At 39.5% G+C, this 14,527-nt stretch overlaps 1 protein-coding gene across 1 annotated transcript in view; it reads left to right on the top strand.

Annotated features, from left to right (window-relative positions):
• Nucleotides 1–5,560: 5,560 nt before the first annotated feature.
• Nucleotides 5,561–14,527, top strand: part of LOC100552382 (steroid 21-hydroxylase) — a 30,641-nt gene continuing 21,674 nt past the window's right edge. The window contains exons 1-2 of the mRNA XM_003218059.4: nucleotides 5,561–5,993; nucleotides 13,357–13,446. Coding sequence (XP_003218107.2) covers nucleotides 5,768–5,993; nucleotides 13,357–13,446 — 316 coding nt within the window. The 5' untranslated portion in view covers nucleotides 5,561–5,767. The remainder of the gene's footprint in view (nucleotides 5,994–13,356; nucleotides 13,447–14,527) is intronic.

The following is a 14,527-nucleotide window of genomic DNA, read 5'->3' as shown; positions in this document are numbered from 1 at the left end:
ACTCTACTGTACATATATGCCAATAAAGGCTTATTGGAAATTGACTTGAAAACCAGATTTAATCTATATAATTCAAAGCATTCGAAAGCATTCTCATAGATAGATTTACAATATGCTTGCATGAGCAAATCCCTGCATATTGGTGTGATATATTTCTTGCCGGTCTCTTCAAAGAAAATTCCCTACCTTCATTCAGAATTATTACAAGTTGTAAATGTTTTACAACTTGCAATTACAAGTTGTTACTTATCGCATGCTACCAATTTCTGGTAACAAGAATGTGACCATACTTTGTTTCAAAAGGAATGTGGGAAGGAACCATAGATGTAATTAATAATGACTTCTAGTTACTGTATATACTCGAGTATAAGCATAGTTTTTCAGCCCTTTTTTAAGACCGAAAAAGCCCCCCTCAGCTTATACTTGGGTGAGGGTCCTGGTTGGCTTATATTTGGGTCAGCTTATACTCGAGAATATATGGTACAGTAGAGTCTCACTTATCCAACACTTGCATATCCAACACATTTTTGTAGTCAATGTTTTCAATACATTGTGATATTTGCATTCACACTTGCAAAGTGTGTATACATTCACACTTGCCTCAAGCAAACAAGAGTTCTTTCTCCCACCCTGAACCTTCCACAGATATATAAACCCCACTTGCCTAATTTCCAACAGACCTCAAAACCTCTGAGGATGCCTGCCATAGATGTGGGCGAAGCATCAGGAGAGAATGCCATATATGAACATGGCTTTTCATTGAACATTGAGAAAACCAAAGTGCTCTTTCGGCAGTCACCAGCCCATCCCTCTGTAATAACAGAAATACAGCTTAATGGTGTAATGTTAGAAAACGTTGACAATTTCCAGTACCTTGGCAGCCACCTCTCCACAAAATTCAACATTGACACCTAAGCTCTGCGAATGCAGCATTTTTCCAAATGAAGTAGAGATCGTTTGAGGATCGGGACATCCACAGCTTGTTTATAAAGCTATTGTCCTCCCAATCCTGTTATACACCTGTGAAACGTGGTCTACAGACATCACACTCAACTTCTGGAATGATTCCACTAGCGTTGCCTCTGAAAAATCCTGCAAATCTCGGGAAGACAGGCGGACAAATGTCAGCATGCTGGAAGAAGCAAAGACCATCAACTCCACTGGACTGGCCATGTTGTCTGAATGCCTGATCATGGACTCCCAAAGCAGGTACTATACTCCCAACTCAAGAACAGAAACGGAAGGTTGATGGACAGGAAAAGAGATTGAAAGATGGGCTTAAAGCTAATCTTAAAAACTGGCATAGATACTGAGAACTGGGAAGCCTTGGCCCTTGAGCGCTCTAGCTGGAGGTCAGCTGTGACCAGCAGTGCTGTGGAATTTGAAGAGGCACGAATGGAAGGCGAAAGGGAGAAACGTGCCAAGAGGAAGGCGCGCCAAGCCAAGCCTGACCGGGACCACCTTCCACCTGGAAGCCGATGTCCTCGCTGCAAAAGAACATACAGATCAAGGATAGAGCTCTACAGTCATCTACATATCCACTGCCAAGACACTACACTTGAAGGCCATCATACTCGGATAACGAGGGATCGCCTAAGTAAGTAAATAAACACCAACTTTTTTCATTTTGGATTCTGATCATTTCCTCTGGAGTATTAGCTGTTCCTCACAATTTGGTGTCATCTGAAAACGTGATAAACATCCTCTAAAAGTAAACCTTCATCCAAGTTATTCATAGAGACATTGAATAGCCCTGGCCCAGGACTGAACCCTCTTTATGGCACTCCACTCGTCACATATTTCCAGGATGAAGAGGAACCTCTGGTGAGCATCCTTTGGGTTTGGTTGCTCAACCAATTACAAATCCATCTTACAATCATATTATCTAGCCTACATTTGACTAGTTTACCAGAAGGTCATGGAGGGCCTTGTCAAAGGCCTTGTTTGTAACTCTATTGGAAAAAGAGATAAGATGAATCTGGCATGACTTGGTTTTGATGAACCAGTGCTGGCTTTTAGTGATCTCAGCATTCTTTTCTAGGTGATTACAGGCTATCCCAATTCATCAAAGAGTACCATTGTCTACCCATATTTTATTAGTTGATACAGTCCATATTTATTTACACTTGAGAGTCTTGTCTAGTTCCTTCATAGCTGCCCAGCAAAGTCCTGGTCTTCTGATGTCTTCCTTGAATGCTCCATTCTGATGAAAGACTGAGCCAAGGTATGGAAAATCTTGAACTAATTCAGTGTCTTCACTGTCTACTTCAAAGTTATGTAAATAGTCTGCGGTCCTCCGTTTTGTTTTCTTCATGTTCAACTGTAAACATGCCTTTGCACTTTCCTCCTTGACTTTCTTCAGTAATCATTCCAAGCCTTTGCTGTTTACTGCTAGTTGTATGGTGTCATATCTTAAATTGTTGATGTTCTTGCCTCCTGATTGTTGATGTTCTTGCCTCCAATTTTCTACCTCCGAATCCAATTTCGCTTTCTGTATATCTTCACCATCTAAGTTAAACTGATAGAGTAATAAAATCCAGCCTTGTCTGACTGCCCCCCTTGACACTTGGAAATCCTTTTGTTTCTCCGTATTTTGTCCCAAAAGCAGTGTCTAGACCTGGCCCTTGTTACTTGATATGGAATTTTGGCATAAAGTTCCAGACTCAAGCTTGGGCTTTCCCAAGGCCAATTTTTTATTTCAAGCTAGAGTTATGAGACTTTCTTTCATGCATTCAACATGTATATAACCCGCCACTCAAATACATGACTACTTCATTTATAGTGAATTAGATGCACTTTATTATGACACTGAAGCAATATAAAACATGTAGAGACAGTAACCAGTTCATAAACTGTAAGTGCCTCCAAATGGATAAAAACCATCTCAAGAAGCAGAATAGTTTCCCATTCTTTTTTTGTTTACATCCTCATATTAACGAATTTGTACCCAACCTCTTGCTTGAAACATCCCAAGTTCCTTCCCCATCTTTTGTCCTTCCCTTTCTTACACTCAAGCTTATTCTCATGCATCATTTCAAAAATTGTGTTGTCGAAAGCTTTCATGGCTGGAATCACAGGGTTGTTGTGTGTTTTCCGGGCTGTATGGCCATGTTCCAGAAGTAGACCTCACAACTTCTGAGGATGCCTGCCATAGATGTGGGCGAAACATCAGGAGATAATACTTCTGGAATATGGCCATACAGCCTGGAAAACTCACAGCATCCCAGTGATTCCGGCCATGAAAGCCTTCGACAATACATTATTCCCTAATGTTTAGGTGTGGGATCTTTTCCCCTGCAATTTGAATCCATTGCTACATGTCTTAGTCTCCACAGCAGCCAAAAACAATCTTTCCCCTGCCTCAATGTGTGTGTAATAAAAGTAATAAACCTAATGAACAAAAGCAACGAAATGATGCAGGTTATCTTCTACAGTGGATAACATCTTTCCCAACAGTCCTCAGGGAAAACCAGCTCTGGAACTCAGGACAGCTGGACTCCATCCCACATATCCTTTTCCACTACCCACTCTACCAGGAACTATAGATTCTATGAAATACCAATCAGAGCCAGACAAAGTAATCATGCTTTTAAATTCTCAAGATTTTAATTGTAGCCTCACAGTGGCAAGGTTCCTAATTGAACGTTGGACAAACGTGACGTTAAGTTTTTAAAATTGTTTTTTATTGTATAATATACTTTGCATTTTACACTGCCTTGATATACAGTAGAGTCTCACTCATCCAACACTCACTTATCCAACGTTCTGGCTTATCCAACGCATTTTTGTAGTCAATGTTTTCAAAACATCGTGATATTTTGGTGCTAAATTCTGAAATACAGTAATTACTACATAGCATTATTGCGTATTGAACTACTTTTTCTGTCAAATTTGTTGTATAACATGTTGTTTTGGTGCTTAATTTGTAAAATCATAACCTAATTTGATGTTTAATAGGCCTTTCCTTAATCCCTCCTTATTATCCAACATATTTACTTATCCAATGTTCTGCCGGCCCATTTATGTTGGATAAGTGAGACTCTACTGTACATATATGCCAATAAAGGCTTATTGGAAATTGACTTGAAAACCAGATTTAATCTATATAATTCAAAGCATTCGAAAGCATTCTCATAGATAGATTTACAATATGCTTGCATGAGCAAATCCCTGCATATTGGTGTCATATATTTCTTGCCGGTCTCTTCAAAGAAAATTCCCTACCTTCATTCAGAATTATTACAAGTTGTAAATGTTTTACAACTTGCAATTACAAGTTGTTACTTATCGCATGCTACCAATTTCTGGTAACAAGAATGTGACCATACTTTGTTTCAAAAGGAATGTGGGAAGGAACCATAGATGTAATTAATAATGACTTCTAGTTACTGTATATACTCGAGTATAAGCATAGTTTTTCAGCCCTTTTTTAAGACCGAAAAAGCCCCCCTCAGCTTATACTTGGGTGAGGGTCCTGGTTGGCTTATATTTGGGTCAGCTTATACTCGAGAATATATGGTACAGTAGAGTCTCACTTATCCAACACTTGCATATCCAACACATTTTTGTAGTCAATGTTTTCAATACATTGTGATATTTGCATTCACACTTGCAAAGTGTGTATACATTCACACTTGCCTCAAGCAAACAAGAGTTCTTTCTCCCACCCTGAACCTTCCACAGATATATAAACCCCACTTGCCTAATTTCCAACAGACCTCAAAACCTCTGAGGATGCCTGCCATAGATGTGGGCGAAGCATCAGGAGAGAATGCCATATATGAACATGGCCATAAAGCCTCAAAAACCGACAGCAACCCAGTGATTCCAGTCAACAAAGCCTTCAACAAAACACCATAGATGTAACTAATAAGGATTTAAACGTTATATTTAAGATTTTGACAGAGTTTGTGAATTCATTTGATTCGTCCTGTTCAGCTCTCTAATCTGATAAGATCATTTTGGATTCTGATCATGTCCTCTGGAGTATTCCCTCCCAATTTGCTTTCATCTGCAAATTTGATAAGACCGCCTTTTATTCCACCATCCAATGCATTAATAAAGATATTATTAATATCTTTATTAATAATATCCCTGGATATCCCTGGGCCCAAGGCAGAGCCCAGCAGTCATTTCTCTCCGGGATGAAGAAAGAGGAGCCATTGGACAATTCAGTGCCTTTGGATTCATCCGGTCAACCAATTCCCAACCCAAATAAGGGGTATTGTGAGCTTTCTAAACATCATCTTGAGGAATGGGAATGAGATTCTTTTAAAAAGAAACATATGCAAATTTTCATGCTCAGCCTTCACTTTACGTGAAGGATAACCTCTCTTCTCTTCAACAACATTGTTGTGTCTTTGGTCTCAAAACAAGAGGCTGGAGAAACATAAAACAAAACCCTGAAACGATTCAGCCCTGACCTTCTGAGAGTATGTATGGAGGGCGAATACTTTCCATGTGTCTTGTCCTTCCTGTCCCGAGTTGGTGCAAAATGTCATAACGGAAAAGTATAAATCTGCTGGTTACCTTGGCAAGGCTGTGAACTAGCTGGTCCAAGTGTTTGGGAAGAGAGGGGCCTTTAAGAGATGTAGGGCAGGGAAATATCTCAAGGCTGGTATATATAAAGAGAGAACCTCTGCCATAAATCTGGGGCATAAGTTAACTTGTGAGCCTGGGCTCTACTGGGAGGAGAAATTGTGCTGGGAAGGGCTGTGTGAATGTTCATATAATCCTTCAAGAGGTGCCCAACTGCACCCATTTAACCATGCTCTCTGCTCTTCTCTTCGTTGTCGTCCTCCTGGCTATTGCCCTGTTGAGCCGGTGGCATCCGTGGCACTGCCAGGGCAAAGATGCGAAGGATCTGCCCGGCCCAAGAGCTTTGCCCCTCATTGGAAACCTCTCCCATATGTTCCAGCCAAACCTCCCCATCCATTTCCTCCAGCTGGCCCATCGGTACGGACCCATCTACCGCCTGCGCCTCGGGAACAAAGGTGATACTGAGCATATAGCAACAGGTGCAAGTAGTGGGTAAGGGAAGGGTTTGGGGGTGTTGCCTGGAGTACTATAACTCCCAGAATCCTCTCAACCAATTTGGGAGGATTCTGAAAACTAATGCAAAAAATGGTAACTTTTCCAACCTATTATTTGAGACAAGGAAGGGATGTTTGCATTGCTTGGCAAGGTTATAATTTACCTCTACTGAGATCTTTAAGGATTCTTTTGTGTTTTCTATGATCTTTATGCTGCCTGTTTTATACCCTTACTGCTACTCATTTTAAGTTTTAGGAGTTTGCTTTTGTTTATTTATTTATTTACCATACTTTTATCCTGCCTTTCTCTACCGTGAAGGGAACTCAAGGCGGCCTTACAAAGGCAACAGTTCAATACCACATACAGTAGAGTCTCACTTATCCAACCTTCACTTAGCCAACATTCTGTATTATCCAAGGCAGTCTGCCTTTTAGTAGTCAATGTTTTTGTAGTCAATGTTTTCAATACATTGCAATGTTTTGGTGCTACATTCATAAATACAGTAATTACAGTAGAGTCTCACTTATCCAACATTCGCTTATCCAACGTTCTGGATTATCCAACACATTTCTGTATATGCATTACTGCATATTGAACTACTTTTTCTGCCAAATTTGTTGTATAACATGATGTTTTGGTGCTTAATTTGTAAAATCATAACCTAATTTGATGTTTAATAGGCTTCTTCTTTATCTCTCCTTATTATCCAACATATTCGCTTATCCAACGTTCTGCCGGCCCGTTTATGTTGGATAAGTGAGACTCTACTGTACTACATAACGTTGCCATGCATTGAACTGCTTTTTATTCAATTAGGAGCCCCCGGAGGTGCAATGTGTTAAAGCGCTGAGCTCCTGAACTTGCAGACCGAACGGTTGCAGGTTCAAATCCGGGGAGCTCCAGCTTCTGCCAACCTAGCAGTTCAAAAACATGCCAATGTGAGTAGATCAATAGATACCAATCCGGCGGGAAGGTAACGGCGTTCCATGCAGTCATGCCGGCCACATGACCTTGGAGGTGTCTACGGACAACGCCGGCTCTTCGTCTTAGAAATGGAGATGAGCACCAACCCCCAGAGTCGGACACAACTGGACTTAACGTCAGGGGAAACCTTTACCTTTGCCTTTTACTTTTGATTATTTATTTATTTACCATACTTTTATCCAGCCTTTCTCTTGGGTTCCCAAGGCAATCTTGCAAAGGCAACAATTCAATGCTGCATACATTGAATACAGTAGAGTCTCACTTATCCAACCTTCACTTAGCCAACGTTCTTATTATCCAACGCAGTCTGCCTTTTAGTAGTCAATGTTTTTGTAGTCAATGTTTTCAATACATTGCAATGTTTCGGTGCTAAATTCGTAAATACAGTAATTACTACATAACGTTGCCGTATATTGAACTGATTTTTCTTTCAATTTGTTGAAAAACATGATGTTTTGGCGCTTAATTTGTAAAATCATAATGTAATTTGATGTTTAATAGGCTTTTCCTTAACCTCTCCTTATTATCCCAACATTTTCGCTTATCCAACATTCTACTGGCTCCTTTATGTTGGATAAGCGAGACTCTACTGTATATAAATACATAAATGAATAAACAAAACATTGAAACCAACCAATTAAAACATAACATTAAAACAAGAATGACAATTACATAATCCCAGGTCATATTGCTCATTTTCTTACTTTTGCTATTACAGTAGAGTCTCACTTATCCAAGCTAAATGGGCCGGCAGAACGTTGGATAAGCGAATATCTTGGATAATAAGGAGGGATTAAGGAAAAGCCTATTAGACATCAAATTAGGCTATGATTTTACAAATTAAGCACCAAAACATCATGTTATACAACAAATTTGACAGAAAAAGTAGTTCAGTACGCAGTAATGTTATGTTGTCATTACTGTATTTACGAATTTAGCACCAAAATATCACGATATATTGAAAACATTGACTACAAAAATGGCTTGGATTATCCAGAGGCTTGGATAAGCGAGGCTTGGATAAGTGAGACTCTACTGTATTTAAAAATATGAATTTCCTGGATTGTTTTTAAACGGTTCATTTAATATGTATTGAATGGTACTTAGGGTGTGTCTACACTGTAGAATTAACACAGTTTGATGCCACTTGAACTACTATGGTGTTTTAAGTGATTATGTATTGTGGTCGGATGTATTTGTATGAATTGTATATGTTGTATGCACTTTGAATCCCACCCATGGAGAAAAGCAAGATAGAAATGAATAAATAATAACAATAATAATAATAATAATAATAATAATAATAATAATAATAATAATAACTTTATTTTTATACCCCACCTCTATCTCCCCAAAGGGGACTCAGGGCGGCTTACATGGGGCCAAGCCAGGATAAAAACAATAGCAATATAAAACACAACAATAGACAAAAAACATGCACAATTATAAAAATTTAAACATTAGCCAGTAAAAACAATAACAACAACAACAACAACAACAACAACAACAACAACAACAACAACAACAATTGGGCTTAATGCCATGGAATCCTGTGAGTTATAGTTTGGTGAGGCACCAGCATTCTTTGGCAGGGAAGGCTTTGTCAAACTACAGCTCCCAGGCTTCCACAGCACTGAGCCCTGGCAATTAAAGTGGTATCAACATGCATTAATCCTTTAGTGTAGATGCACCACAGGTTTGTTATTTACATATATCGTTCTGTTTTCCCCAACACTGGAATCCAGACAACTCCAATAAATTTGAGAGGCTGTAATGGTTTTGCAAAGATTTCTGAATATTTGTGCAATTACAAATTCCCATTCTATGCTTATCTTGAGTGTTATCTTCGCCTCTGTTTCTTTCCCCAAATTGCATATCTATCATATTTCCTGCTTTATTGTCCCACTCATCCTAAAACAGTGATTTGGACATTGAAAGTTGATTTTAATGCCAAAAGTGAAGCTTGGAGAGGTAGAGATTATTTTCCAACAGGATCCAGAGGGCAACTGCAGTGCTATGGGGGGATTTCTCAGGGGTTTAGCCCTTCAGAATTGAATGCTTGAAACCCCACAGATCCATGAAACCCACTGGGCAACCATGGGCCAAGTACCCACTCACTCTTCCCCACTTCTATCAGGCTGATCAACCTCACAGAGTTGTTGGTGTGGGGATCAAGTAGGATTCGGTCTCATCTTCATTGCAGAAAGTGCAAAATATTAATAACTGTATTATTATTATTATTATTATTATTATTATTATTATTATTATTGACACAACAACATAGTCTGACACAGCAAACAAGATAGATATGCTGGATTTCGTTTCACAAAATCACAAGTCGAACACTTCCCAAGTGTCTAGGACTGTGTGATGTATTTTCGTATGATGCACGCAGATCCCAGTAGGGTGGCCTTTTGCAGTTGGCAGATCGTAATTTTGTCAATGTCTATTGTTTCCAAATGCTGGCTGAGATCTTTTGGCACGGCACCCAATGTGCCCATCACCATCGGGACCACCTACACTGGTTTCTGCCAGAGTCTTTGAAGTTCAATCTTGAGGTCCTGATAGCGGCTGAGTTTTTCCTGTTCTTTTTTGTCAATGTGACTGTCACCTGGGATGGCAACATCAATGATCCAAACCTTTTTCTTTTCCACAACTGTGATGTCTGGTGTGTTGTGTTCCAGAACTTTGTCAGTCTGAATTCGGAAGTCCCATAATATCTTTGCGTGTTCATTTTCCAATACTTTTGCAGGTTTGTGATCCCACCAGTTCTTTACTGCTGGGAGGTGGTACTTGAGGCATAAGTTCCAATGAATCATTTGGGCCACATAGTTGTGCCTCTGTTTGTAGTCTGTGCGATTTTCTTACAGCAGCTGAGGATATGATCCATGGTTTCGTCAGCTTTCTTGCACAGTCTGCATTTTGGGTCATCAGCTGATTTTTCATTCTTGGCCTTAATTGCATTTGTTCTCATCCATTGACAAGTGGGCTATAGAATCATCATCATCATCATAATTATTGTTATTGCATTGGATGGACCACATCAGCTGTAGTTTCTTAGATATGGTTATCATGATTCTCTGTGGGTGAGCAGGTGGCAATTGGTAGATGGCATATGTTCTGTATCTTAGAAAGTAATGCTAATAGGGAGAATCTGGTGCCATTTTTTTGGAATCAGCAGGTCAACTATACTCAGAAACAGGGCTAACATTTGAGGCACCAAGATGAGTGTTGGCCGATGTTATCATTATGATCACAAAACCAGCAGGGCCAGCAAGAGCAAACACTGGTATTCCCTGAGGTGCTTGGTGTTAATCTATGCAATACTCCATGGTATGAAAAAGGAAAAGAGCCTGCTGGACTCATCTCTGAATGTGGTCACACTTGTTTCTGAGGTGGCCCTTCCAAGATAAGAGCCTCTGGCAGAAATCTAGCATTCATATATCTGTATAGAGTTGGTTCCTCATATCCATGGAATCTTGCATCCACAGTTTGAAAATACTGCTTCCAGAAAATCCTAAAAGCCATTTTATATAAGCGATGTCCTTTTACTACACCATTTTATACAACGGAACTTGAGCATCTACAGATTTTTGGTATCCATAGGTTTCCTGGAAGCAAATACTAACGTATACCCAAGGCCAGCTGTAATGACTTTGAATACATAACACTTGGGACACTAACCTCATCCCTCCAAAAAACCACCCTATTTACAAACATCAGATGTATATGGAGACAGGGATCATTTTGCCAGCCATTGGAGTGTGTTATGAGTTATGTTTTTGTCAGGATTGAAGGGTTTGGGCAAGAAAAGGGTGCTTAATTACCGTATATACTCAAATATAAGCCGACCCGAATATAAGCCGAGGCACCTAATTTTACCACACAAAAAACTGGGAAGACATTGACTCAAGTATAAGCCGAGAGTGGTAAATTTCAGAAATAAAAACAGATACCAATAAAATTACATTAATTGAGGCATCAGTAGGTTAAATGTTTTTGAATATTTACATAAAGCTCAAATTTAAGATAAGACTGTCCAACTATGATTAAATCATTATTCTTATCTTCTTCAATGTAAATGTGCTTATGTATCCTTTTAATAATAATAAAGTAAAATAATACATGTAATAATAATAATGATTAATACAGGAAAATAATACATATAATAATAAATAGAGTAAAATAATGTAATAATAAGATCAGAGTGAAATAATAAATGTATTATTATTAATAATAAAAAATAGAGTAGAATAAATGAAATAATACCAATAATAATAGAGAAAAATAATGTACCATATATTATTGAGTATAAGCTGACCCAAATATAAGCCCACCAGGACCCTCACCCGAGTATAAGCCAAGGGGGGCTTTTTCAGTCTTAAAAAAAGGGCTGAAAAACTAGGCTTATACTCGAGTATATACAGTAAATAAAATTTCTGTATTAGTTTGGAGTATCAGTATGCAAAGCAATCTTGTGCTGCCCTTGAAACAGAAAGAAGTTGGTCACATACAGTTTCATAAACTTAAGCCTATGCTCTGGGAGCCCCTGGTGGCGCAGTGGATTAAACCACTGAGCTGCTGAACTTGCTGACCAAAAAGTCGGTGGTTTGAATCCGGGGAACATGGTGAGCTCCCACTGTTAGCCGTTCAAAAAGATGCAAATGTGAGTAGATCAGTAGGTACTGCTCCGGCGGGAAGGTAATGGCGCTCCATGCAGTCATGCTGGCCACATGACCTTGGAGGTGTCTACGGACAACGCTGGCTCTTCGGCTTAGAAATGGGGATGAGCACCAACTCCCAGAGTCAGACACGACTAGACTTAATGCCTTTACCTAAAGCCTTTACTTTTGAACAGAGTTTCTCAAACTGTGCTCCTCTAGATGTTTTGAACTTCAACTCCCACAATTCCTAACAACTAGTAAGATGGTTGGGATTTCTGGAAGCTGAAGTCCAAAACACCTGGAGGCGCACAGTTTGAGAAACACTGCCTTTGAGAAAGCAGACTTAAGTCTCAGTATTAGACTGAGAAGTAGACTTAAGGAGAAATAGCCTTATGTATGGGGTTTTGTTCTGTACAAACTAAAAAATCCCATAATCACAGCTTCAGGTTTTGATTCAGTGCTGCAGAAAGGTCAATTCAGGCAAAGTCAAGGGATGACGGTGGAGTGACCTGCTGGAAGAGATCTGACAGCTAAATGAACTGTCAAAATTTAAAACAGAATTAAAGGCCTATCTCTTTCTGCAGGCCATTGAGTTTTATTTACATTCTATTGTCACTACATGTTGATTTTTTGTACCATGTGTTTGGTGTATGTTTTAATAATGGTGTGTTTTTACCTATGTGGTTTATTGAATGTATTTTGTGTTCATATATTTTCACTTCGTTGCACCTAGCCATTAGGAGAGGTGGGTAACAACATGTATTATGGTACAGTAGAGTCTCACTTATCCAACACTCGCTTATCCAACGTTCTGGATTATCCAACACATTTTTGTAGTCAATGTTTTCAATACATCGTGATATTTTGGTGCTAAATTTGTAAATACAGTAATTACTATATAGCATTACTGCATATTAAACTACTTTTTCTGTCAAATTTGTTGTATAACATGATGTTTTGGTGCTTAATTTGTAAAATCATAACCTAATTTGATGTTTAAATAGGCTTTTCCTTAATCCCTCCTTATTATCCAACATATTCGCTTATCCAACATTCTGCCGGCCTGTTTATGTTGGATAAGTGAGACTCTACTGTAGTTGTTTTTATGTTGTTTTTATTATTGTTCTTGTTATTATTCTCTGGTGTTTGCTATTGAGTAACCTGTGGCTTTGGGGCAATCATTGGGTTTGGTTTCCAAACCTTTGACTGCCATGGCTCAATGCTATGGAATTCTGGGACTTGTAGTTTGGTGAGGCACCGGCCCTCTTTGGCAGAGAAGAATACAAATCTTGTAAAACTACAGCTCCTATGACTCCACTGAGTGTGCCACGGCAGGGAAAGTAGTGTCAAACTGCACAAATTTTACGCTGTAGATGTCACCAAAGTTATACTCCAAAAAAGTTGAAGTTGAGCCTAGTCAAGTTACTTTTGGCAAAGGAACTAATTGCAAGTAACTAGTTACCTGTATATATTTTCCTCAAGTTAGATGTGTATGTTCTAAGCATAGCTCATATAGTTTCTATCTTAAACCTCCCCCCTCCCCGCCTTTGCAAAATTACAACTAAGCTTAGTATGATGCTAAGAAACATTTTGGTGCCATTATGGTTGAAATCAAATAATCTGAAACAGATTTTCTATGTTTTCCTCACCCCAATCCCCTGGCCCTTCCTGATAGACGTTGTCGTGCTGAACAGCTTAGAAACGATCCGGGAGGCGCTGATTCGGAAGTGGTCTGACTTCGCGGGACGGCCTCACAGCTTTATTAGTAACTTACTAGTATAAATACCTGCTGTTGCCTGGGTGTTGTTGGGACTGCGATCTGCCTACTTTCTCCCTGCCTTTCTCTTTTCTTATTTCTCTTTTCCCCCTTCCTTTCCCTTTCTCCTTTTTCTTTCTTCTCAACACTCTCTCTTCCTTCCCCTTCTTTTTCCCTTCCTTCCGTCCTTCCTTTCTTGCATACCTTTGTTCTTCAGTGACATCACAGAGGGACACTTCACCTAGCAAAAGCCTAGAGGAAATGGTAACGAACTAGAAATCTCAATGTGATTCTATGACCGGCTTCCAGAAGAAGTTGGCCATATAGTCATGCAGGACATATAATCTCACACTCTCACTAGACTCAAGCAAAAGCAAACATCTGGAGCCTTTCCTAGCATTTTTCTCCTTCTCCATTACTAATGTTTGCCTCTTTGTTCACACTTGGACGATGCGTGGCCACATGTATCTCCGCTTTCATCGCTCAAATGTTGGAAAATATGGGATTGCTACACTCTGTATGACTCACCATTAACTATCCTTGGCTTGGGTCACTGAAAGCTCTAGCCCTTCAGAAGTTGGGTTGTTGAATGTCTTTCGGGCTATGTGGCCATGTTCCAGAAGTATTCTCTCCTGACGTTTCGCCCACATCTATGGCAGACATCCTCAGAGGTTGCAAGGGTGTCACCTCACAACCTCTGAGGATGCCTGCCATAGATGTAGGCGAAACGTCAGGAGAGAATACTTCTGGAACATGGCCACACAGCCCGAAAGACATACAACAACCCTGTGATCCCGGCCATGAAAGCCTTCAACAACACCTTCAGATGTTGTTGGACAGCACATCCCAGCAGCCCCAGACAAAACAGCCAAGGATGAGGAATGCTAGGAGTTGCAGTCTAAATTATTTATTTATGATTTATTTACTTCATTTATATCCCACCCTTCTCACCCCGGAGAGGCCTTACAACATCAGCAGCAATTCAATGCCATAAATACAATACAATGAAATAAACAGTTACATTAAAACCAAGACATTAAAAACAATACAATTTAAAACCAATTCTTAAAATCACATCATCCAAAATCGT

This window comes from Anolis carolinensis, chromosome 2 (assembly GCF_035594765.1).
Source record: "Anolis carolinensis isolate JA03-04 chromosome 2, rAnoCar3.1.pri, whole genome shotgun sequence".
Lineage (NCBI taxonomy): Eukaryota > Metazoa > Chordata > Lepidosauria > Squamata > Dactyloidae > Anolis > Anolis carolinensis.
Note: the sequence above shows the minus strand (reverse complement) of the source record. Positions and strands in the feature narration are given on the sequence as shown.